The sequence below is a fragment of the Pan paniscus genome, chromosome 4, assembly GCF_029289425.2.
Source record: "Pan paniscus chromosome 4, NHGRI_mPanPan1-v2.0_pri, whole genome shotgun sequence".
NCBI lineage: Eukaryota > Metazoa > Chordata > Mammalia > Primates > Hominidae > Pan > Pan paniscus.
The window spans coordinates 43,664,340-43,691,327 of NC_073253.2; the positions used below are offsets into that span (position 1 = coordinate 43,664,340).

General features: G+C 38.9%; 1 protein-coding gene across 4 annotated transcripts in view; it reads right to left on the minus strand.

Moving 5' to 3' along the window:
• MCCC2 (methylcrotonyl-CoA carboxylase subunit 2) overlaps window positions 1-26,988 on the minus strand; it is a 75,122-nt gene that overhangs the window by 13,047 nt on the left and 35,087 nt on the right. For 2 of the 4 annotated variants that reach the window (XM_034959975.3, XM_003813976.5), the window contains exons 7-14: window positions 22,602-22,715; window positions 17,491-17,555; window positions 14,664-14,763; window positions 14,460-14,555; window positions 8,640-8,712; window positions 5,820-5,896; window positions 3,459-3,525; window positions 489-645 (exon numbers count right to left, since the gene is read on the minus strand). In XM_034959975.3, coding sequence (XP_034815866.1) covers window positions 489-645; window positions 3,459-3,525; window positions 5,820-5,896; window positions 8,640-8,712; window positions 14,460-14,555; window positions 14,664-14,763; window positions 17,491-17,555; window positions 22,602-22,715 — 749 coding nt within the window. The remainder of the gene's footprint in view (window positions 1-488; window positions 646-3,458; window positions 3,526-5,819; window positions 5,897-8,639; window positions 8,713-14,459; window positions 14,556-14,663; window positions 14,764-17,490; window positions 17,556-22,601; window positions 22,716-26,988) is intronic. The other 2 variants (XM_063604207.1, XM_008966577.5) reach the window with 1 other exon arrangement.

A 26,988-nucleotide genomic window follows, 5' to 3' on the forward strand; every position in this document is an offset into this window, starting at 1 on the left:
ATAGGATTATCAAGTTTGTTGAACTTTCAAACCAAACAACTTTGGGCTATACTGATTCTTCTACCTGATGTCTGCTCTTCATTATGTCCTTTCTATTTGTCATGGGTTTAACGTGCTGTTCTTTGAACTTCCCACAGATGAAGGCTTAGCTCACTGACTTGCAGTCTTGCTTCTTTTCCCGTATATGCCTTTAAGGCTACATACCACCTTTCTCAGAGCCAGACTTTAGCTGCACTGCACAAATCTTAATGTGTGGCATTTTCATTATCAGCCATTTCAAGTATTTCTTGACTCCCATTGTAGATTTCTTCCAAATAACACCTTTGGCATTAAATTTCATTTCACCCCTCCAAATGATACAAATTACGGTATAATTGATTGAGATCTGGGAATGGCATTCTATATTTCAAATACACCTGAAATAAACTGACCATGTATTTTATACTTGAAGCATGTTTGTTTGTTTCAGAGAAAATCATGACACCTACCTATACGCTCTGCCACACATCCCATAGTTTCCGGCTCCATACGAGCTCCCAATGATGAGGGTTATCTTAGGCACTTGGGCACAGGCCACAGCGGCCACCATCTTGGCACCATCCTTGGCAATTCCTTCAGCTTCATACTCTCTACCAACCATAAATCCTGAGAGAAAGATCAGAAAGAGAGCCTCTGGGTGATGGGATTAATATGCGGAACGCAATTCCACCAAAAGGACATGTTGTTTTACTAAACTCATCTTACTAAATGCCTCTCGCCTTAAGAAAATGTTTATATGTGAAACATACCGTTAAAAAGTTTGCTTTAAAAGGATAAAATAAAATTTTCTCTAATCACTTTCTAAATTTTCTTAAAGCAGTTCATCTGGATGCACACAGAAACCTTCAAACAATATGAGGATGCAATCTATCTTCAAGAGATGATCTTGGCTGGGTGCAGTGACTCACCCCCATAATACCAACAATTTGGGAAGCCTAAGTGGGAGATCACTTGAGGCCAGGTGTTTGAGACCAGCCTGGGCAACAAAGCGAGACCCTACCTCTATTTAAAAATAAATAAATAAAAATTTTAAAAAGGAGATGATGTCAAAGAAGCAGCTTGATGCTGAAAAGAATGTGACATGGCTAGTTAAGGACAAAGTGCTGTGATGAGCCCAACTATGAGGGCTTTAGCTTTCACTGACCTGGTTTTAAAACAGACTGTTCTTTCTAAAGTGATGCTTTGAAACTTTGAAGACATAAAGATGAATGTTTCATAGAGATGCTAACAGTCCCTGCCAGTGACTCAATAGCAAGGTTAAAAAAACACTATTTTTCCATTTCAATACAGGATCCTTCTATTTTTTCAAGCCCCTAGCTCTGTGGAGGCTGCTCTGCAACTTCACTGCCTTCCAGAACTTGGGTTCCTCTTTCTCTGCCTTATAACACTGAGTCGGGCTTCGCTTGTCTCCTTACCCCGCAAGTCTCCAGCAAAGGCATTTCTTCCATCTGTGGACCTGCAGACTCACCTGCCTCATTGACTGCCACTATCCCTGGTTTGCCAAACTCCAGTATCTGGTCATCCAATTCAACCCAACCAGTTCCTCCAGAGCACGTGTGCCTTCTGCAGTCACCACAGGAATGGCAGCACAGCCCTTTACTTGGCACCATCTGCTTCCTGCAGCTATCCTACTCAGCTGGACCCTCAGAAAAGCTCAGAAACTCCTCAGTCTCCCCAGCCTTGACTCCATTGTAACATTCCCACCATACCTACTTCAAATATCAGCTGTCTTCAAGTTCTCACCCCACCCAACCCGACCCACCATCCCTCTATTCTCTGGAGGGGATCCTGCCTTCAAAAAGAAGACTGAGGCATCTCACTTCGCTTTCTCAAATCCTTCTCCTTCCCATCTTAAGAAAACTGCATAATCATGCTCCCCATCTTCCTTTACTCTTGAAGAAAAAGGAAAAAATCAGAGGTACTCGAAGACTGTCACTGAACCTTCTTCTGTTCTCTCAGGGGGGTTCTTATCTATTCCCACAGCTTTAAAATTACCTCCATATTCTGATGATGTCTACATTTGCATCTCTACCTAAAACACCTCTCCTGTGCTGAGACTTATTCACCTGCCTACTATATGCCTCCAGGTGACTATCCCACAGGAACCTCAAATGCAATGCTGAAAAACTAAACTCAACCCAACAGGGCCAAAACAAAACAAAAATGTAGATATCTTCAAACCACAGAGTTTTAACTGCCTGGTGGTTAACAATCCAGGAATCATTATTAAAAACAAGAACTCTGGTATAGTTAGGCTTCAGAATCCTTTCTATCTGCCCTTTTACATAAGTTGCCATGCAGGACCCTCTTAGGCTGCCATTTGGATATAACTTCTCTCAACACTCATCTAACCAAATATCATGAACCTAAGTAGCTCACAGGATGAAGACGCTTTAGCACCAGTACTATTTCAAGCCCTGTTGACTGCCAAGAGCCTGACTCTTCCTTCTCAAAGAGGCTTGCATGATCCCAACAAGTACTAAGAGCCTCTCCTTCCTTTGAAGCTGAGGTAGCCTGGGATGGGGGAGGCTGTTTTCTGCTAACCAACATATCTGAGTGCCCTGTATATCTCAGACACTCTGCAACATATAATGAAGGATACCAGAGAATCAGAGAATTCACTCTTCAACCGTAACAGACCTTAAAAATCAATTTATCCACCATGTTAAGGTCATCTCTGGAGTAAAGTCCAGAGAGGTGACATATCTCACTTTGGTCATACCATTCTTTGGGGCCAAAACTCAAATCCCCAGACTTTGGTTCAGGGTACACACATACATTTTAAAATGATGTTACTTAAGTTGAATTAACTGTACAATAAAAGGGAAGACCGTAGCACGTGCCTGAAATCTTGAGGAGGAAAAGGGTCCTAGGAAAAGCATGATGCTCTCTGCAGTGATCAGATCATGCTCCTGCTGCTTTCTGGGTGTGTGGCTGTGCACACACAGGAGTAAACGGTGGCCATGTGAATGCTGATCAGGTACATAACTCAGAAATAGCTTCACTTAGAAAATATGGATAATCAGCAAGGTGTGGTGGCTCGTGGCTCATGTCTGTAGTATCAGCACTTTGGGAGAACAAGGCGGGCAGATTGCTTGAGCTCAGGAGTTTGAGGCCAGTCTGGGCAACATGGTCTGGGTGAAACTACGTCTTACAAAAATACAAAAATTAACCAGGCATGGTGGCACATGCCTGTAGGCCCAGCTACTTGGGGGAAAGAAAATATGGATAATCTCCTCAGAATATTTAACACACATGAAGAAAAGTGCTAACTCTTAAAGGGCCTCCAGAAAGAGCATGTCCAGTAGAACTTCCTGCTCTGATGAAGTGGTCTACATGTGTGCTGTCCAATACATGAGCCACACTGATGGTACAGCTCTGGAATCAATACAACCAAACTGATTAAGCTATTTTCTTACCAGTAATGTTTTGAAGGAACAGCAGAGGAATATTTCTTTGGCAGCATAACTGGACAAAGTGAGTACCCTATAAGCAAATAACATAAAAATCTTTTTAAAAGGGAATTAACTCTATTATCATCATGCATTCTACAAACACCACAACTTCAGCCAAAGACAAGAAAGAATACTCCCCTTTAAAATTTTTTCTCTTCTTATTAATTTTTTTTTTTAAAAGAAACATGGTCTCACTCTGTTGCCCAGGCTGGAGTACAGTGGCACAATTATAGCTCACTGCAGCCTCAAACTCCTGGGCTCAAGCAATCCTCCTGTCTCAGCCTCCTGAGTAGCTGGAACTACAGGTGTGTGCTACCACTCCTGGCTAAGAATACCCTTTGTTTGGCTAGTCTTACCTTATAGAAAGAGTAACAGTAATAGTACAGTGCTACTCCATTATCAATAGGATATGTAACTGTAGGTTTGTACTACACTAGTTTTGCACAATCACCTGTATAATCACTGGCACATGGCTCTAAGACTATTGTTGCGTCAAGGATGAGGTCAATCACTAACACTGTAAACAGCAAGTGAAACTTAAGTAACAGAAAAGAAAGAACTGATGCGAATGAGAATTGCTGAACTCTGCTATATGACAATTCTCTAGCTCTCCACTTTAGAAAAGCCAGAATATAAACCCTCCTGGGATATGAAGATGACATTTCCATTTTGATGATCATCTGAAATTCTTTAATGCATCAGGATTATAGTAAATATATCATCCTTGCCAACATTCCCCAGATAAATGGGATTTTAGATTAGATGAGTAATAGAAATCTTCTAACCTTGAGTTTAGGAAATTATTTAATGATACAAAAATACAACTATTTCTTCCCTAAAGATTGTATGAGTTAGGAAACTCTTATAAACCATTTCCTTTATGTTTTAGTCTATCTGAATTTCTCTTTACTTCTGCTGGAAATGCCTTGTCAGGTATAAAATTGCAAAGTAATTGCTCGACTTCAATATGACTACGTTTACAAGAATGAGAAAATCACATAGACCTTTGGGGCTTATTTCAACAAATGAAACGTCAGGCTGAGGCCAAACATAACTCCTCTGGGGTTTATTTGTACCAAGCTGACAAATAAAGCCAGGCAGAGTTTGTTTGGACTCAGTCTGACATTTCCTCTATTGAAATAAGTATATTATATATTCATTAAAAGTCATTATTTCAGGAATATCTAATATTTTGAGAAATACTGTCTATATACTATTAAATGAAAACATGCAAAACCTCTCTATATATAGCATATCAATTTTTTTAAAAAAGGAAACTATTAAGAAAAAATAATAAAATGTTACTAAAAGCTATTTATGGTATAATTATAAGTGATTTTTTATTTTTACTTTTAATTTCTTGTTCTCATTTTATAATCAAGTTGAAGGAGTAATAATAAATAGCAGAATACAGAAACCAATTTTATTGATAAAAAATGTCACCAAAGACAAATTCTTCCTCAATTAGGGTATGAAAGAGCTTAACTGCCTATTACCTGCATCAATAAAGAGAACTTTTACCCTGTTATTTCAAGAGAAAACGCAATACTAAACACGTTTTTTCTTAAGGAAACATTTTATTTCCTGAAGTAGTTTGGTGAATTAAAATTTTTTTAAAAGACATTTTTATCAAATAAGTATATGAATTACATTTATCCAAGTTTAGGTAAATCTGAGATGATATATGAAATCAAATAATAACTAAGCCAAAAGATATTCAAGAACTCCCTCTTTTTTCTGATGTCTTGGAGGATTGAATTAAATAATAATAATAATAAATAAAAAGAACTTCCTTTTTTAAAGTCACGGTTCCAGTAACAAAGACCCACTATTCTCATTTCCAAAAAGTAAAAATACAATAAAGTTAAAGCGATAATGGGATAGAAGAGAATAAACAGATCATGTCTCAGAACCACCTGAATCTTTGAACCATGAGACCTCTGAGTCCCTCCAGGACATGAAGCACTTTCAGGACAAGTATTCTCTATCAACTGAGAATATGTACATGTCCTCTATAGCAATTATAACTCAAGTATCTTAGGAGAATTTTCCTAAAATGAGTACATTTTTAATAGTGCTCCAGATGGTTCGTCACAGCACGTTAATGTAAACCACCATAAAAACTGTTTCAAATACTAACATACATGCACATATATACACACGCATGCACACACACACACACACACACGCCCGCGCACACAGTGTTCTGGTTGCTGAGGCATCTAGTTAAGCATTTTTATGCAATAAATTTTAACTCATTATTTGACCTTCAACGTTATGTTAAATTAAAACAGAAAATCTTGAAATATTTTTAACAGTACTTGCCTTTTTTGCAGATTCAGAAAAGAGAACTCCGTTGTTTCCAACGATACCTACTGGGTACCCAAATATTCGAGCAAATCCTCAAAAGAAAGTTCAAAGAAGATTTATGTTTTGTGCTTTTCCAAGGGCTTCAATTCACAAGAAAGAGGCATATTTACACATTCTTTAATATCAGATCCAAGTTTAAAATGCAAAGAGATTTTGTCTATGGTATAAAACAGCTCATGTCACAATCTTCTTGTTCCTAAGGTCCTAGACTCTGGTTTCTTTTGCTTCTAGAAAGGGTCATGATACATGTAGAGTTATCCATTTGTCTTGATTGATTTGATTAAATAATTGGCTTAGTGTATATCCATTTATTCATTTAATATATCTGAGTGTCTAGTATGTACCAGACACTAGGGATACTATAAAAATATCATTTTTAATATCAAAATAATTATTGAAGAAAAATTAACAGATAAGAGAGAGTATCAACATACTGATAAGCCAGAAAACTGAATTTTTTTTTGAGACAAGGTCTCACTCTGTTGCCTAGGCTGGAACACAGTAGCACAGTCATGGCTCACTGCAGCCTCAAATTCTCAGGCTTCAAGTGATCCTCCCTCTTACCTCAGCCTCCTGAGTAGCTGAGACTACAGACACTCACCCCCACACCCAGCTAGTTTTTGTATTTTTTGTAGAGATGGGGTTTCGCTATGTTGCCAGGCTGGTCTGGAACTCCTGGGCTCAAGTGATCCTCCCACCTTGGCCTCCCAAAGTACTGGGATTATAGGCATGAGCCACCACACCCAGCCTGAATCTTTAAAGATTTGTTTTTTTTTTTCTTCTTTACTCTGGCTTTGTCTGGATTTATGACTTTTTAAAAATCATCATGTTCTTATTTATCTATTTATGAGACAGGGTCTTTTTCTGTCGCCCAGGCTGGAATGCAATGGCGAGATCATGGCTCACTGCAGCCTCAACCTCCTGGGCTCAAGTGATCCTCCCACCTTGGCCTCCCAAGCAGCTGGGACTATAGGCCCCAGTAGTCACTACACCTGGCTAACTTATCATGTTTATTTAATGTGATACAATGAAACCCTGATTTGATGGCCACCTACATGTCTTTCAGTCCTAAAATCCCAGCCAAAAACTTATGCAGTACATCCTAAATGGCACTGCCACTTACAGAAGCAATTCAGAAAGGGGTAAACTTCCACAAAGTCCAGCAATCCATTCTTAGTCCTGCTTCACTGCACAAAGACATGGGAATTTAACACATCACTCACTGGAAAGATGCTGCCCCTGCAAATGCGCAACCCTGTTAACTACTTAGATTCAACCCACACTAGGCCCCACTTAGGGATCTCCAGGCACAGACAGGATGCGCTGAGTAGGGAACATGTCCCCACACTACTAGGGACACCCATAGAGGGAGGGTCTTCACCAACTGCCTGATCAAACCTGAGTTACAAACGGGAAAGCACAGTGTCCAAGAAACGACTAGAGGCTACACATGGTAAGTGCTGAGGCAGGAGGAAAGCCTGAGGAACTTCCAGAGACATTTGAGAACCAGAAAAATCTGTCCTTCCCTCTCACCTCCTCACCCTTTATGCCTCCCACCTTCTCATTCCTCCCATCCTTCTTATCCGCCACCCCCACCCCCACCTCCCACCACCAGCCTCTCATTCCCTTCTTCTCCTTCTCACTCCCCTTCTCTGTCCCTAAATGTATTTGAACTCCAGTACAGTCAAGAGATGGAAGAAACCAGGTTGTGTATTCTAGGGGATAAGAGTGCCACAGGGCTCTTAGCAAGTAGGAGGCAAATCCATAAAAGCAGATGACAAAGACAGCCCATCCATCTTTAGAGAAGGCAGAAATGGCTTTGACTTGTTTTAAACTGCTACACAATGACTGTTACATTCTGAACAATTTGGTGACAAATCCTGTCTATATATCAAACAAAAAGCTTTTAATCACTTAAACACCTAAGTACAAAAACATAAATTCTACTCCCAGTGTGAACCCTTCTTTTGTTCACAAATCAAACTAGGACAAAGTACTGTGATTTATCCTTAAGCCTCAATGTATATTTGCAATTTGGATTTCTGCAGCTAGTTTTTTTCCTACTCTGGTATTACCTTTGACTAACTACTATATTTTCAAGTTTTTTATGAACAAGTAAAATTCACAAAATTTGTTCTTCCATTTGTCCCAAATAGATTATTATGGGTCTAGCATCTATCTCAAAAACTTTTCTTCAAAGGCCTATAAACTAAACAGCTTAGATTTAAAAAATTAACTTTTATAAACATCCTTATTTTGTTTTTCCTGACGTGATATACTGAATTCTCAATCTAGTGTCTGCATGAATCAGCTTAAGACCTACACAGAGGCTGTGAGAAGGTTTAACTCACTTTATATCCTTCTGGGAAGCTAAACACAATATAAAACTTCCTCGTTGAATTGGACAGTAAAGAACAAAGGAAACAGTGCTGAAATTTTCAAAATAATTATTGTTATCCAGAAAAACAAAAAGGACTACAAGTATTTTCTACTAATTTTACTACAAGAACCTTTTTATACAACTAATGTCACAAAGTCACAGATAGGGACCCACACCACAGCATCTAGCTATTAACATTTTAAACTATTTGGATCCATGAAGCCATTAAGCTACAAATTATGTTTATAAAGCAGTTCCTTTTAAAACTGGCTCACACATTTGTAGTGCTCTCAACAACAAAGCCCATGTCAAGTGTATCAAAGTCTTGAAACAAGAGATTCCTGATTTTCAAAGCAGCAGAAAATGTTCGTATTTTCAATTCTTCACCTTTATACCTGTAACTAATGTGTCTCCATAAAAGGCTTTGAACTCAGTGAATCTGCTTCCATCCACGATTCTAGCAATGACCTAAGAGGAAAAACAACAATGGCCTTGAGAAATTATATTACAAAAGAATTTTTGTATTAAAGTTACTTATAGGAAAACAATTCACAGTGAAGTTGTCACTTTCACAAAATTTCACACTACACAGAAAATCTCACTAGAATTTCATTTGACATGCCTGGTTAATGCCCTGAAGTCATTCTGGGTTCTGATTTTATACTTCACTATACAAGCAACAGCACCATGCTGCATGCAAGAAAAGCAGGAAAGGCTCCAAGGGCTGGTTGCTAGACTTAGAGCTTCAAGGACTGTTCGAATGTAACGGCAGAGGTTCAGGGATGCAATCAGAAAGCTGGGTAGAGACAGGGCTCAGAGTCAAAAGACACAGGCTCCAATCTAAGGTATCAAGTATGACTGGTATGCCCTGGAGTAAGTCACTTCACCCCTCTGAGTCTCAGTTCTCACTTCTGGAATGATGGAACAGAAGAGCTGTGAAGATATGATCTACTTGTAAGGAAGTAGGAACCTACAAAAATCATGCTGAGATGAAAAGCCAGCTCTGACTCCCAGCTCTCCCATTGAGAAACTAGAAAATTCTTTAAGCTTCAGTTTCCTCATCTGTTAAAAAAAAAAAAATGTAAAAAGTGCTAACTATTCCTTTCAGCAAGAAATAATAAATTAGAAAAAAAAATAAAAGGATAAACAGCACTATCAGTTAACAGGGTAGAAAAAAGAAAAATAAAAAAGTAAAAAATAAAAATAAAGTGCTAACTAAAGCATACTGTCAGGCTCTCATTAAAGTGTAGCTATCACTATTATTAAGCACTTAATAAAGACTCATTGATTCTGAATCTGGTATACTTGAAGGATCATCCACATATGTATAAAGGAGTGGAAATTACTAAATAGTTTATCCCTGGGGCTTATCATTATATATCAGGACTACTGTAAGGAGTTCTAAACAGGAAGCATATTTTCAATTTCAGAAACTATTTTAGATGATACATACTATTTTTCTACATAGTTTGCACTTCCCTTTTTCTGTCTGCCACATCAATCAAAATCTTGTTTTGTATGATGCAAAGCCTGAAAACTGAGTGAATGCTTCCCAACATCTTTCTCACCATCAAGTAAAAGTTTACTCTGAATTATTTTTTACTTCTTTTCCTAAAAAATCCAATAATATAATGGGAATGTAAGTTATCTGTTTTGGGTGCTATATACCTGTAAAAATTGTACCTTTAACAAGCAATCAACACGTAACAACTATCATTCTTCCACACAGAGATACGGCTGCTCAAACGGCACAGCAATTTAGGACCATTTAGTGAAAAACTATGTTGTATTTGCATTACAATTACCACCACCAGGCCACATAAAATACATTCACTTATCTTCACAAAAAATCCATAATGTCGAGAAAGCGAAAACAGCCTTGTTGCTGATATGGAGAAGGTTTGAGTAGTCTGGATAGAAAATCAAGCCAGGCACAACATTCCCTTTAATCCAGGGCAAGGTCTTAACTCTCTTCAGTTCCCTGAAGGCTTGGATAGGTGAAGTCGCAGAAGAAAAATTTGAAGCTAGCAGAGATTGGTTCATGAGGTTTAAAAAAAAAAAAGCCATTTGTACCACAAAAGTATAAGGTGAGGCAGCAAGTGCTGATGTATTACAGAAGCTACAGCAAGTTATCCAGAAGATCTAGCTAAGATCATTGATGAAGGTGGCTACATTAAACAACAGATTTTCAGTGTAGATGAAACAGCCTTCTGGTGGAAGAAGATGCCACCTAGGACTTTCATAGCTGGGGAGAGGTTAGTGCACGTCGTCTGAGGACAGGCTTACTCTCTCGTTAAAGGCTAATGCAGCTGGTGACTTTAAGTTGCAGAACTATCCTAAATCTACTCTGCCTGTGCTCTATAAATGTAACAGCAAACCCTGGATGACAGCATATGTATTTGTGGCATGGTTTAATGAATTTTTAAGGCCACTGTTGAGACCTACTACTCAGAAAAAAAGATTTCTTTCAAAATATTACTGCTCACTAACAATATACCTGGTCACTCAAGACTCTGACAGAGATGCACAAAGAGATGAGTGTTCTTTTCATGCCTGCTGTTATAACATCCACTCTGTAGCCCATGGAGCAAGGAGTCATTTTTACTTTTAAGTCTTATTATTTAAGAAATACATTTCCTGGGCCAGGCGTGGTGGCTCACACCTGTATTCTCAGCACTTTAGGAGGCCAAGACGGGTGGATCACCTGAGGTCAGGAGTTCAAGACCAGCCTGACCAATATGGTAAAACCCTGTCTCTACTAAAAATACAAAAATTAGCTGGGAATGGTGGCGTGCACCTGTAATCCCAGCTATTTGGGAGGCTGAGGCAGGAGAATTGCTTGAACCTGGAAGACAGAGGTTGCAGTGAGCCAAGATTGCGCCACTGCACTCCAGCCTGGGCGACAGAGCGAGACTCTGTCTCAAAAAAAAAAAAAAAAAAGAAATACATTTCCTCAGGCTATAGCTGCCATAGATAGTGATTCCTCTGACAGATCTGGGCAAAGTACATCGAAAACCTTTTGGAAAGGATTCACCATTCTAGATGCCATTGAGAATATTCACGATTCATGCGAGGAGGTCAAAATATCAACATTAAGGATATTTAATTAAATTAAAGATACTGGAAGAAGTTGATTCCAACCCTCATGGGTAACTTTGAGGGGTTCAAGATTTCAATGGATGAAGTCACTTCAGATGTGGTGGAGATAACTAGAGTTAGAAGTGGAGTCTGAAGATGTAACTGAACTGCTGCAATTTCATGTTCAAACTTGAACAGATGAGGAGCTGCTTCTTATGAATGAGCAAAAAAAGAAGTTTCTTGAGATAGAATGTACTCCTGGTGAAGATGCTACAAACACTGTGAAATGACAACTACGGATATAGAGTATTACATAAATTTAGTTAATAAAGCAGTAGTCAGGTTTGAGAGGACTGACTCATTTTGAAAGTTCTACCCTGGGCCAGGCGCGGTGGGTGACGCCTGTAATCCCAGCACTTTGGGAGGCCGAGGCGGGCAGATCATGAAGTCAGGAGATCAAGACTATCCTGGCTAATACGGTGAAACCCCGTCTCTACTAAAAATACAAAAAATTAGCCGGGCGCAGTGGCGGGCACCTGTAGTCCCTGCTACTCGGGAGGCAGGAGAATGGCGTGAACCCAGGAGGCTGAGCTTGCAGTGAGCCGAGATCGCGCCACTGCACTCCAGCCTGGGTGACAGAGTGAGACTCAGTCTGAAAAAAAACAAAGTTCTACCCTGGATCAAATGCTAGCGAACAGTATTGCATACTACAGAGAATATTTCATAAAAGCAAGAGTCAGTCAGTGTGGCAGACTTCATTGTTGTCTTCTTTTAAGAAATTGCCACAGCCATCCCAACCTTCAGCAACCTCCACCCTGATTAGTTGGCTGTCATTAGCATCAAGGCAAGACCCTCCACCAGGAAAAGATGATTCACTGAAGGTTCAGATGATTGTTAGCATTTTTAAAAGCAATAAGGTATTTTTTAATTAATGTATGTACTTTTTAAAGGCAAGGTGCTCCTGCACACTTAACAGACTACAATATAGTATAAATATAACTTTTATATGCTCTGGAAAACCAAAAAGTTCATGTGACTCACTTTATTGTGATATTAACTTTATTGCAGTGATCTGGAACTGAACCCACAATGTATCTGAGGTGTGCCTGTGCTTTAAAATGTATTTCACACACAAATGACACAAGTTCTAACAATTGTTGACTCTATGAGGTTCATATACAGGTGATCATTGTATTATTCTTTGAACATCTCAGCATATTTGAAAATTTCTTAGGAAGAAGGGGGGAAATGTTAAAATTTCCTAGACTTATACATAGAATAATGTATCTTTAAGCTGAACTTAAAAGCTATAACTTTAATACATTTTTTTTAAAAGAATGTATTAATTGGCCAGGTGTGGTGGCTCACATCTGTAATCCCAGCACTTCGGAAGGCTGAGGTGGGCGGATCACCTAAGGTCAGGAGTTCGAGAAAAGCCAGACCAACATGGCGAAACCCCGCCTCTACTAAAAATACAAAAATTAGCTAGGTATGGTGGCGGGTGCCTGTAATCCCAGCTACTCGGGAGGCTGAGGCAGGAGAATCGCTTGAACCTGGGAAGCAGTGGTTGCAGTGGTTACACGAAAAAGGGTGAATTCTCAGCCAACCAGAGAACTTGGCTACCTGGAACAACTCATTTTTCTCTTTTATTTATTTGTTTATTTTTATCTTTATTTATTTATTTGAGACAGAGTCTCACTCTGTCACCCAGGCTGGAGTGCAGTAGTGCAATCTCGGCTCACTGCAACCTCTGCTCCCAGGTTCAAGAGATTCTCTTGTTTCGGCCTCCCGAGTAGCTGGGATTACAGGCATGTGCTACCACGCCCGGCTAATTTTTGTATGTTTAGTAGAGATGGGGTTTCACCATGTTAGCCAGCTGATCTCCTGGACTCAAGGGATCTGCCTGCCTCCACTTCCCAAAGTGCTGGGATTACAGGCATGAACCACTGCACCTGGCCCAACACATGTTTCAAGTATGTCAGAGTTTAAGTACCATTTTTTCCTGTGCTTATAATTAATTAAAAGTCAAACTAAAAACCTAATTTAAAAATTTACAATTAACTAAGTCACGTTTGCTAAAGTGAAGTATCACTTGAAGCTCAATAAAATCCAGGATTTAAGACCCACTAGCAATGCTGGGGTATTGCCTAAATAAATCCATACAACAGAACGTTATATCCATCAATGCATTCAGAAAATAGTTACTGATTACTTATCATGTTGCCAAGTACTATTATAGGAATTAAGATCTAGCCGTAGAAAATATTTCATGAAGAATTTCTAAAGACATGGGAAAATGTTTATAATTTAAACTAGAAAAAGTAAAATAAAAAAATATACGTATGGACTATCTCAACTACATAAAAATGTGCGTATATACACATTAACCTAAAACATCCAAATATTAGCCACCTTCTCTAGAGGGTGGAATTATATGCAATTTAATTTTTTTCTTTTCTGTATTTTCTATATTTTTCACAACTAATATATAATATTTTATAGTCAAGGGGAAAATATAATTTGAAATATTAAAACTTCCAGTACAGAATTTGATATTAAGATAATTTCCTAATTTAAAAACTACTCTGCCAACTATGGATACTGAACAAAATAAAAGACTATATGCTCTAAACCCTAAAAGTTGTCCATCTAAATTACAGAACACTATGTCGACAATGTGTAACCATAGCAACATTTTCAACTGTAATCAGGTCTAATCATTGCAAATGTCATATTGATCTAAAAGGGTATGTTTTTTCTTCCAACAACTTACTGACATTTCATCCATTTCCCAAAATAAGAACAATGAAAAGAAATAGCTGACAATTGTTAAGTTGCCTTACATCATTCATAATGTGCACAGGACATGGAGTCTTACTTATGACCAAATCACACTTTTTGCGCAATGAAAACTTTCCAATCATTGAGGTCCCCCACTCCCCTCTTTTAGTATTTACTCTGTGCCAATGATATCCACAGTATGGAAAGGTATCATTGCCACATATGTCACTCCTTACTGAGATCCACATCTATTTCTAGGCATGAACATATCTTAACAAACTTTAGCTTTGCAAATAGATACACATACAAAGAGACTCACAGCTGGTCAAAAAGCTCACAGTTCCACTTTCACATACCTCTCGGACATCAAAGCTCCTCTTAAGGTTAGCACCAACTATTCCATACAATTCATCAGCAGGAAATAAAGGCTCTTCAGAAGGTTCAATGGTGACCTGCAGAAATACAGATCATGTTAACCTGTTTAAAGACATGATTTCAAGGTGCAGTGAGTCAAAATGCATTTCAGGAAAATAAAAGATATAAGAACATATCGTACTCACATCCAATTTCTTCTGATAATTTAGATTCCTCACAACCTTCCTAGTTAAGTGAAGGGCATGATGATCATCCAAAGCACAGTGGTCACTTACTCCAGACTTTCTACAGAATAAGCAAACTAAACTCGTCAGAACAGGGAAAAGGAAAATAATTAAATATCTCAAGACCCAAGTATCTTCTCTCATCTAAAGATGACAGCACTTTTACTTCTAAAACACTTAAAAAATTTGTCATCTTTAATAAATGTCATCTTAAGTAGTCCTTTTAAGAACCCTGGCAAAACTGTATTCCCTTTGTTTTACAAACAGGAAAAGCTGAAGTACGCATAAGTTAAGTACCTTCACCTAAGACCACAAGTAGCTAAGAACCCCCGCCTTCTATTTTCTAACCTTAACCTTCCTCAGCTAGACCAAGGGGCCTTGCTGACAAAGGCTTCTATTAAGTACTCATCCCCTGTACCTTAAGCAGAATTGCGTGTGATGAAGGCCAACCACAGACGGCACACTTTCATGATGTAGTTGGTTACGGCATAAACTGTGTACGTAACTGAGCTCCTAATGGAGATGCCAATTCTGGCCTCTCATTTCTGAGAGAACTCTGAGCCCCCTCCCTACAAAGTTACACTGACAGTAAGCCATCACAGGCAACAAATGAAAAGGCTTGAATACATTGGCCCTTGGATTATGGGTAAAAATCGGAACTAGTAAAATGGTTCTGTGGCATGGGCCATGGAAGTTCCTGTTCAATTTCAAGTGCAGTGAACGAAGTACGGGCTTGCTCTGGTTATTAGTCCTGTCCCAATTAGATGGCCTGTTATTTCAATAGTAGATAAATGTAGATAAACTATGACTTTCTAATAAAGTATTTAAAACTCTGTAAAGTCAGTCAAAAATACATACCTGAAAAAAATAATTTGTTCATTTTATGAGTAAGGACTAAGCTGCTGCAATCTAAATTTTTATGGCTTGCCTGGGAAAACACCAAACTCCTTGGGAGACATATCTTAGAGCTAGGCTCTCAGTGATTCCATGACACTCTACTTTAGGACTGGGAGTTCCTGAGTAAAAGCAGAGACCATGTTTACTCTTTTTCATAGCCCACAGATGCCTCGCAAATGGTAGATCTTTTTCAGTTTCTTTAATTTAATACAACATTTTATCATGTTATGACTGACCACATATTTTAAATGCTTCATACATAATACCAGTTATAAATGCTGACTTATAACTACACTGTCAGAAGTCAAATAGAAGCAGAAGGAACAGCTTCTAAATCAGTAAATATTTAAAATAAAATGCTTTTCTATGAAAACTGTCTAGTATTTACCAAAACAGCAGGAAAGGAAAACCTTTAATGAGACACTGTATATATAAGTCTTTGTGTCAAATTAGCTCTTAAGGATGACTTAAGAGAGGTATAAAGATGCATTTGAGAGAACACAGAGCCACTTGTGACTAATAAATTTCATGGTACTTTCCAAAAAAAATTCATCACCCCCAATCATTTCCTCACAATTTTAAACAGGTTATTATGAATAACAGTAATAGAGTTATTACTGTTATATGTAGTAGATGCTGTGTTATGAGGCAGGCACTATTCACAATTTTCACTTTATCTATGAGGAAATGAGACTCAGATAGGGTAAGCAGTTTGTCTAAGTCCCAAGGGGAATAGGGGAGGCAAACAGAAGTTAAATTCCAGAATCTACACCCTTAACGTAATATATTGCCTACAGCTTTACTTTTTTTAAATAGTCAAACTGCTTAAAAATTTAGTCCAGGTGCAGTGGCTCACTCCTGTAATCCCAGCACTTTGGAAGGGCAAGGCAGGAGGACTGCTTGAGGCAAGGAGTTTTAAACCAACCTGAGCAATACAGTGAGACACCTGTTTCTACAAAAAATATAAATATATATATATATATATATAACTGAAAAAAAACCCTCCTCCTCAATTGTTTCCCAATTACTCCTAAAAAAAAAAAAGTCTAAAACCTTTATTGAGCAACTATGATGACAAACAAGAAAATAATCATAATGGCAACCAACATTTATAGCTAACTTATCAAAAGCAGGTATAGTTTCATTCTAAAGCAATCCACATGTATTGTATCTCATTGACTTCTGACAACATTCTAGGAGGTAGAGGGTCTTCTTACCCCTGCACTCTAACCTAACATGGTCAGGCCAACAATGTGACGAAGCCAGCTCACAGCTAACTCACAAGAGCCAACTACGTGCATCTGTGTCTGATTCCACATAGAGGCATCATGTTGGCAGCTTGAAATCAGCCATGGTGGGATCACTCATACCACAGAAATTGGCAAATGCCACAAATCGGGGCTTTTTTTCCTCCCCAGAGAACCAGTTACTAAACATTTAACTGCACACCCCAGGGTAGACCCACCTCCTCTACGCTGTCCCTCTTCTCCTTTGTAAGCCTTATCGCGTATCAGCCACATTTACATAATTTTGTGCAATTACTTGCAATTGCCCACCTCCCTGACTAGAATATAAGGTCCTCGAAGTCAAAGATAGTATCTACCTCTTATCTCAGGCACCCAGAACAGTGCCTGCTACATAACAGGTGCCCAATGAATGTTTGTCAAATAAATAAGAAACCTGTCTCTCCAGTCCTTCTTGGCTGATGCTCTAGCTTGGAAATGCAACTCTACAGTTCAAAGAATTGAATATTAAACCAGCAGATCAAGAACAAATAAACTGTGATGTGGTCTGGCAAGTTTAGCACTGGAAACAAACACGTAAAACTTCTTTTAAACAAACAAACAAAATGACACTCAATCCCGGAAAGAAACAACCATTTCTGTTTCACCTGCAATGAAGATCAGCACCTCCAAGATCCTCAGCAGATACTTCTTCCCCAGTTGCCGCTTTAACCTACAACAAGGATAAAAATCATCAGTGAAATCGGTCCATCAGACATATAAAAATGCTTCCCCAACATGCACAACTCCTCACCTGACTATACCTATACTTTTTCTTCCATAGAACTAAAGAACACTGTGCTTTCTCATTCATGCACCTAGGAAACCTGGAGACTATTATCTTTACTCTTACAGGTGAAAAATCTAAGCCCAGAGTCACAAAGAACTTGCTTACAGTCCATAGCAAGCAATGGAGTCTCATTCGAGCCCACACGTTTCCAGCTTGAAAGACCTGAAAGGCCATCCTCTTTCCCTATGTCATGCTGCCCTGACACATGTGGTCAAGACTTTGTGTCTGTGTGTGTGTTCCTCCCACTGCCTGGGATCTCTTCTTCTCACCTACCTGACGAATTCCCACTTACCCTTCAAGTCCCACCTCAAGTTGCCTCCTCTACACAGCTTTCCTGACCCGCCCAGGCCTTCTCCATGGTATTAATAGAGGACTGCCTGCCTATCCACGGTCCAAGGGCATTGCACTTACACCTCCAACACGGCATGTGTCAGAATGTAGTTCAGTAATGTGCATGTTATGTCTGTCATCTCCTCTATGCTGTGAATTCCTTGGTGGCAGGAACTGTGATTTATTCATCTTTGAATACTCAATAACATGCTGAAAAATTCCATTTACTATCACAAACTCTGCATAGGAAAGAGAGGTAGGAAAAAAATCTCCAAGATTACCTAAACCTAAGATCTAGCAGAATGTGGCCAAAAAGAAACAAACCCCAGTAATAAATTAAGAATAACTTAATTATAGCCAGAGAAATTCTACCAGGAAAAAGAAAGAAAAATAATTTAAGGCTAAATGCCAATCCAACCCCTTAGGAATTATTTATTGATTCCTACTTCTTTGAAGAAAAAGAAACAAATTAATCAACTCAAATAAGAAAACCTTTTATTAGAATAATGAACATTAATCTAAAATATAGCACAGAGAGGTTGAAGGTAAAGAAAAAGTCTTTCTTGAGGGGAGCCCTGAAACAAAAAGAAAAAAGAAAAGAAAATACAGCATAGAAACAACTTATACTCTCTACATCAAAAGCTTTGTCTTAAATATCCTTCTGCAGAGAGAGTTAGTTAAAATTTTCACCTCCAATTATTCCACCCCCAGAACTAAATTCTTGGTTCTTTTCCTTCCAAAACATTTAGTGTAAAATAACATTCAGTCCAGACAATAACAAATTATAAGAGGTGTCTGGATATTTAAAGTTGCAAAAAGGAATAAACAACAGATAAATTATATTTATTTTCAGGGATCTGACTAATATCAACCAAAAAAAAATAAGAATTTGTCATCAGTTAATATTTATTGAACACCCACAACGTTTGATAGTGTGATAGGTGCAAAGATGATAGAAGTCAAAGAGAAAATTAAAACAGCTCATTTGACTAAATGACAAGTTCAAAAGATAAACAAAAGACAGGAGAACAAAAAGCTCCTTCAAAAACTTGTCTTACTATCTGTTTTTTTCAACTACTCTAAGCTACTAAAAGCTACAGCACTACACCCCACACTACGTGCAAACCCTTCAAAGCCCTTTCTCAACATTCGGTCAAGCGTGCGTCAGAATTTAGAATTCTCTAAAGGATGAGGCTGCTGCTACTGCCTTTTTCTCCCCGTGAACATGGTCTTTCAAAGGTGGATTGCTGGATGGGGTCCAGTTCTCCAACAGAACTTCAGGCTTCCCTGGCTGCCAAGTGGCTTCTTTATAAGGTACAAGTTAACTGAATGGACATTGTAACTACTGACCCTTAGACAAAATCTTCTCTCTAAAACCCTTCGCATTATTCCACTATTATGATCTGCCTGTATTTCCAAAAAGATGTTTTCAAATTGTAGTCATATCTTTACTCATTTTCTAGTCAAAAAATAAACAAGAATGGCCCATGAAAGTTTGTACCTTTTACTATACAAAGGTAAATTTTGAGTGCATTTTCCTCTCATTAACAAATGACAGCTATCACATACAAGAGATAAATTAAAATAGTAATAATAATAATAATAATAATAATGGCTGCAGGCTTTTAAAATAATGCCTTAAGACTTTTACATTTGAAATGGCAGCCCTTCAGGCCTACCTGATCTTCAGTAAAAGTTATTAAAAATTAACACCCTCTTTTGGGAAATATACTTATTTTACATCAAAACATAAGCTCTATTTAACACATTCTTTCTAATGAATTTGTATTAGTATTCCATAACCAAAGATGATTCTTGGAAAAATTTTTGAAGCAACAAACTTTTTGGAATAGAATTCATACACCATAAAATTCACTATTTTAAAGCATACAATTCAGTGGCTTTTAGTACATTCACAAAGTGCACAAAGTGTGCAACCATCACCACTACCCAATTCCAGAAAATTTCATCACTCCCAGAAGAAACCCCATCCTCATTAGCGGTCACTCCCATTCCACCCTCCTCCTAGTCCCTGGCAACAACTAATCTACTTTCTGCCTCCATGAATTTGCCTATTCTCAATATTTCATTAGAAGTAAAATCATATATTTGTCCTTTTCTGTTTCTTTCTTTTTTTTTTTTTTTTTGAGATGGAGTCTCGCTCTGTTGCCCAGGCTGGAGTGCAGTAGCGCAATCTCAACCCACTGCAACCTCCACCTCCCAGTAAAGCAATTCCCCTGCCTCAGCCTCCAGAGTAGCTGGGATTACAGGCGCACACCACCATGCCTGGCTAATTTCTGTATTTTCAGGAGACACGGGGTTTCACTATGTTGGCCAGGCTGGTCTCGAGTTCCTGATCTCAAGTGATCCACCCACCTCGGCCTCCCAAAGCGCTGGGATTACAGGCATTAGCCACTGTACCCAGTCTCGGACTCAAAAAAATCAAAGGTCTTTCTTCTACCCTGTTTCCTCTCCTCTACATTTTAAGCAGTATTTTTGTATCTTTTCTAGAACTTCTTTATGCATATAGAAGTATACAAATGTATATTTCTCTCCATTTTACACAAAAGTTAATACACTGTAGGAATCTTGCTGCTTTCTCTTAACAGCTTATTAACTTGTTATTGACCTTGAGTCAAACAATTGTATAGCTGAGGTAAAAGAAAAAATAAGTAAAAGTTTTTTTCTGCCAAGACCATTCAATGGGGAAAGGAGAGTCCTTTCAACTAATGATGCTGGAACAACTGCATATCCACATATAGAGCAATGCTGGAGCCCTTCCTTATCCCACACCCAAAAACTAACTCAAAATGGATCACAGACCCAAATGCAAGAGCTAAAATTATAAGACTCTCAGAAGAAAACAGAGGAGTAAATCTTCATGACCTTGGGTTAGGCAAAGGCTTCTTGGATAAGACACCAAAAGCACAAGAAACCAAAGGAAAAAATGCATAAACTGGATGTGATCAAAATTTAAAACTTTTGTGCTTCAAGGGAAGACATCACTAAGAAAGTAAAAAAGACAACCTACAGAATGAGCAAAAATATTTGCAAATCTAATAAGGGACTTGTATTCAGAACACATATAGAATTCTTACAACTAAATAAAAAGACAAATAGCCCAATTTAAAAATGAGAAAGAATCTGAATAGACATGTCTCCAAAGAAGACATACAAATGGCCAACAGGCACATGAAAAGATGCCTTGGCCAGGTGCGGTGGCTCATGCCTGTAATCCCAGCACTTTGGGAGGCTGAGGCAGGCATACCACCTGAGGTCAGGAGTTCAAAACCAGCCTGGCCAACATGGTGAAACCCTGTCTCTACTAAAAATACAAAAATTAGCCGGGAGTGGTGGCGTGCACCTGTAATCCCAGCTACTTGGGAGGCTGAGGCAGGAGAATCACTTGAACCTGGGAGGTGGAGGTTGCAGTGAGCCAAGATCACACCACTGCACTCCAGCCTGGGCAACAGTGTGAGACTCTGCCTCAATAAAAAATAAAAATAAAAAAATTAAAAAAAAAAAAAGCCTCAACATCACTAGTCACTAGGGAAATGCAAATCAAAACCAAAATGAGGTACTACCTCACACCCCCAAAGATGGCTGTCATCAGACAAACATACAATTACAAGTGTTGACAAGAATGTGGAACAATCAGAACCCTCACATGCTGCTGGTAGAAATGTAAAACATGTATTGGATAGATTAGAAGTTTTTCAAAATGTTAAACACGGCTACCACATGATCCAGCAATTCTACTCATAGGTACATATCCCACAGAAATAAAAACATTTCCATGCAAAAACCTATACATTCAAAGCGCCGTTATTCATAATACCCAAAAGCAGAAGCAACCTAAATGCCCATCAACTGATGAATGGATAGCTAGAACACAGCATAACCATACAATGGAATATTATTCAGCCATAAAAAGGAATGAAGTGATTCCTCAAAAAGTAAACATAGAATTCCATATGATCCAACAATTTCACTTCCAGGTATATACCCAAAAAAATGAAAGCAGGAACTTGAATAGAAATTTGTACACCCATGTTCATAGCAGCATTATTCATAATAGCCTGAGAGTGGAAGCAACCCAAATATCGATTGATGGATGAATGAATAAACAAAATACAGTGTATACATACAATGGAACATTATTTAGCCTTAACAATGAAGGGCACTCTGACATCTGCTACAATATAGAAGAACCATGAAGACGTTTTGCTAAGTGAAATACATCTATCACAAAAGGACAGATATTATATGATTCCACTGACATGTGAGATACCTAGAATAGTCAAATTCATAAGGACAGAAAGTAGAATGGTGGTGCCGAGGTGGCAGAGGTGACAGAAATAGGGAGAATTTCAGTTGGGGAGGATGAAAATGTTCTCGAGATAGATGGTAGTGATGGTTGCACAACAATATGAACATACTAAACGTCACCAAGCTGTACTGAAAAACGGTTACAACAGTAAGTTTTATGTTATGCATATTTTATCACAATATTTTTTAAAACATCAAAAAATAGTTTAAATGGTGTATTTTATGTTATGCATATTTAATTTCCATCGACCAACGTTCTTATGTTCTTACCAAGGGGGGTCCTGCCAAGAAAATGGTACCCTGCTTGCGTACAATGATGTTTTCATCAGCCATGGCAGGCACATAGGCTCCTCCTGCGGTGCAGGAGCCCATGACCACTGCGATCTGGAATCCAAGCACACGACAAACACATGAGATGCAGCTCATGCAGTGACTTCTATAGTGTTTGATCCAGAATCCCACAAACACTGCAGTGACCAGGGGATATTACTGGTTGGTCCCTGAACATCATTTTAAAAACAAAGTCCTCTAAATGTTTGAAATAGTTTTCTGACTTCTTGTATCAAAACATTTTGAAGGGCTTATGTCTCACTTTTACAAAACTTATGGACAATCTCCCTGTCAGAGAGAAGACTGGCCTGATAGACTACTGGCCTGAAAAACTAATGGAGAGAAGAAATCCACAATATACCTATAATTTTGCAAAACTGTATTAAAAGGATAACTTTTATGTCTAATAATAATAATAAGTCCTCTAAACATTTGCCAGTTACCTCACAGGAATACTAAAATAACTCTTCAAATGGATGTTATTAATATTTTGTGTTACACTGGATGTAATACTTTCTAAATATAAAACTAATGTTAAGATTGCAGTTTAAAGCCTTCCTCAAAAGAAAAGTCGATTGTATTGAAGCTGGGTGATGTGTACATAGGGTTCACAGTACTATCTTCTCTAGTTTCGTGTGTTTAAAATTTTCCATAATAAAAAGCTTTAAAAAAATCTTGCTCAGAAATTAGGATGGTACAAAGAATAATAAATATAGGTTTGGCTGATGACTCCTAAATAGGATTGAACGATACCACCAAGAAAAAATAAAGTATATAATGAATATTTTTAAAATTATCATATGAAAGCAATTTTTGCTACTAATTCCAATATTCCATCAGTTTTCCTTACAGGCATGCAAACAGCATGTTCTGAAAAACAGCATGCCATACTGGTATAATCAAAAGATGAAAGGTAACATGAGTTAGCATTTTTCCATCTAAATGGCCAACACAAAAAGCATTCTTCCTCAACTAAAGCTTTCATGTATGTTATTGAAAGTGGCTTCAACATTTATTTGTCAACATATTACAGAAGTGATTATCACTTACAGTTTTGCTTATCAATCACCCAGAAGTTTGTGTTACAGATTATCTATGGCTACAAAAACTTGCCTATGAGCACAGGGAAACACTCACATAGCATTGCTACAATAGCAAAAATATGTAAATAACCAACATGTCCATCAATATATTTTGAACACATAAATAAACTTTTAAATGAGTCCATTCTTTTCAAATCTGTGGCAAAGATAACAAAATGTAATGTTAACACTTAATACACCCAGGTAGTGAGCACACCAGCATTCAGTTCTATTATTCTGTATACTTTCTGCATGTTTGAAACATTTTATGGGCTTTCTTTTTCAAATTTCTGTGGGGAGCAAAGGACACAATTTTACCTTAGCATCCTGTTCTCTGTACCAGAACACTGAGTTCAGCTCAAACTATTTCAGTATCCAAAAAGAAATACAGTCAAGGAATTTACAGAAGAGTCACAGTGATGTCAAATCTAAAAAGGAACAGTTTTCAAAAATAATACCTAAAGAACTAAGCAGGCATGGCAGAGTCCCATGAAAACAACCAGAGAGCAAAAGGAGGAGAAAGCAACTGTCAGCAAGAATTCAAAGACCAAGATGAGGGAGGCAGGTCAGGGAGGAAACAGAGGAAGAGGAATTATTGTGTTGAAATGTAGTTAGACAGGCTGGGCACAGTGGCTCATGTCTGTAATCCCAGCACTTTGGGAGGTGGGGGTGGGTGGATCACTTGAGGCCAGGAGTTCAAGACCAGCCTAGCCAACATGGTGAAACCCAGTATTTACTAAAAATACAAAAATTAATTGGGTGTGGTGGTGCATGCCTGTAAACCCAGCTACTCAGGAGGCTGAAGCAGGAGAATCACTTAACCTGGGAGGCGGAGGTTGCCCTGAGCCGAGATCACACCACTGCACTCCAGCCTGGGCGACAAAGCAAGACTCCGTCTCAAAAAAAAAAAAAAAAAAGAAAGAAAGAAAGCAGGGGGTGGGTGTGGTGGCTCACGCCTGTAATCCCAGCACTTTGGGAGGCTGAGGTGGGCGGATCACCTGAGGTTGGGAGTTTGAGACCAGCCTGACCAACATGGAGAAACCCCGTTTCTACTAAAAATACAAGATTAGCCAGGCACGGTGGTGCATGCCTGTAATCACAGCTACTCGGGAGGCTGAGGCAGAAGAATGGCTTGAACCCGGGAGGCAGAGGTTGCGGTAAGCCGAGATCACACCATTGCACTCCAGCCTGGGCAACAAGGGCAAAACTCAGTCTCAAAAAAAAAGAAAAAGAAAAAGAAAGGAAGAAAGAAATGTAGTAAGACAAAGGTGAGAGAAATGAAACTAAATGCCATCATACCATCTACTACAGACTGAATGTTTGTGTCTCCTCCGAACTCATCTGCTGAAGCCCTGCTCCCCAGAGTGATGGTATGCGGAGGCAGAGGCCTTTGGGGAGTAATTTGGTGAGATGAAGTCATGAGGTAGGGCCCCCCCTCCCCATGGGATTAGTGCCCTTATAAGGAAGAGACAGGAGATCTCTTTGGTCACCATGTGAGAACATAGTCAAGAACAGGGCCCTGACCAAGAACCAGGCCAGGCTCGTACCCCTATCTCTGGGGACTTCCAGCCTCCAGAGTTGTGAGAAATAAATGTCTGTTTTTTAAGACACCCAGTAGTCTATGATAATTTGGTATAGCAGCTGGAAATGACTAAGACACCATTTGAGTAGGGGAAGAAGGATGGAAGAGAGATCTAGAAAAGTCTCACAAGGGAATAGCTGACAAATTATTGGCATATCTACTTCCGGGAATTTTACCATATGGCTAAGGGCACTTCCCACACGTTTCTCCACAGTTCCTCAACAACCAAGGAAACCAGCAATCCACCTCTCTGACACTAGCTACACAAGCTCAGAAAAGGACAGGAGATTCTGGTAACCAGGCTTTTAAAATGGTCCCCCCAAACCCGTGACTTGGTATTCACATTCTGTGCAGTTCCTTCCTCTTGAATATGTGGTGGGTCCAGTGACTCACTTGTAATAAAGAGAATATGGCAAGTGATGGATTGTCACCTCTGTGGTCAGGTCATGAGAAACTGTCTACCATCCTACTGGCCCTCTTGCTCTTCCTGGCCCTCTTTCTTGTCTTCTCACTCTCTCGCTTTGATGAAGTCACGTGACGTGCTGTGAGATGCTCTAGGAAGAGGCTGTATGGCAAGCAACTGAGGAAGGCCGCTGGCCAGCAGCTCATAAGAAACAGGCCTGCAAAGCGCTGGACCCTGCCAACAGCCATGGGAGTGAGCCAGGAAGTGGGTCCTTCCTAGTCAAGCTCCGAGATGACTGCAGCCACGTGAGAGACCCAGAGCTACACTGCGCCCAGACTCCCAACCCACAGAAACTGCGAGATAATCAATGTGTCTTGTTTTACACCGCACAAGTTTTGGGACAATTTGTTCTGCTACAATAGGACAATTAATACAGAGATCAAAAAACATCTGTCTTAAGTGACTACAATTGAAGTGCATCTGAAGACTTGAGACAGACTTTGTTTGGAAGTACTTTTCTATCGTTGTTCTTCAAAGAACCTATCTAACCTGTTCAACTATTCCAGAGATGGCAGACGATATGTAGAACTTTTTTTTTCTTTTTTCATGAACAGTTTATGAAACGTACTGCAGAAATATGTACAACTTTCTGTGCCACCCCAGAGAGCGAAGGAAAACCAGGAGCAAGACATGGAAACCATGTTAGCCAGGATGGTCTCGATCTCCTGACCTCATGATCCGCCCACCTCCGCCTCCCAAAGTGCTGGGATTACAGGCGTGAGCCACCGCGTCTGCCTTGAAATGCATTTTTAAAACAAGCCAAGCAGGGTAGCACATGCCTGTAATCCCAGCTACTCAGGAGGCTAAGGCAGGAAGACTGCTTGAAGCCAGGAGTTCAAGACCAGGAAACCATTATGTTAAGTGAAAGAAGCCAGTCACAAAAGACTACTTATCATATGATTCCCTTTACATGAAATGTCCAGAACAAGCAAATCTATAGACAGAAAGTAGCTTAGTGGTGGCCTAGGGCTGCAGGGGACTGGGTAGAAATGGGGAGTGACTGCTATTGGGGGAATGAAAATATTCTAAAATTGGTTCATTCAACTCTGTGAATATCCTAAAAGCCATTGAATTGTACACATCAAATGGGTAAGTTATATGATATTTGAATTATATCTCAACGAAGCTGTAAAAAAAATTTTTTAATGAGTCAAAAAAATAAGTACAAAGGAGTCAAAATTCTCAAACAAGTATCTAACA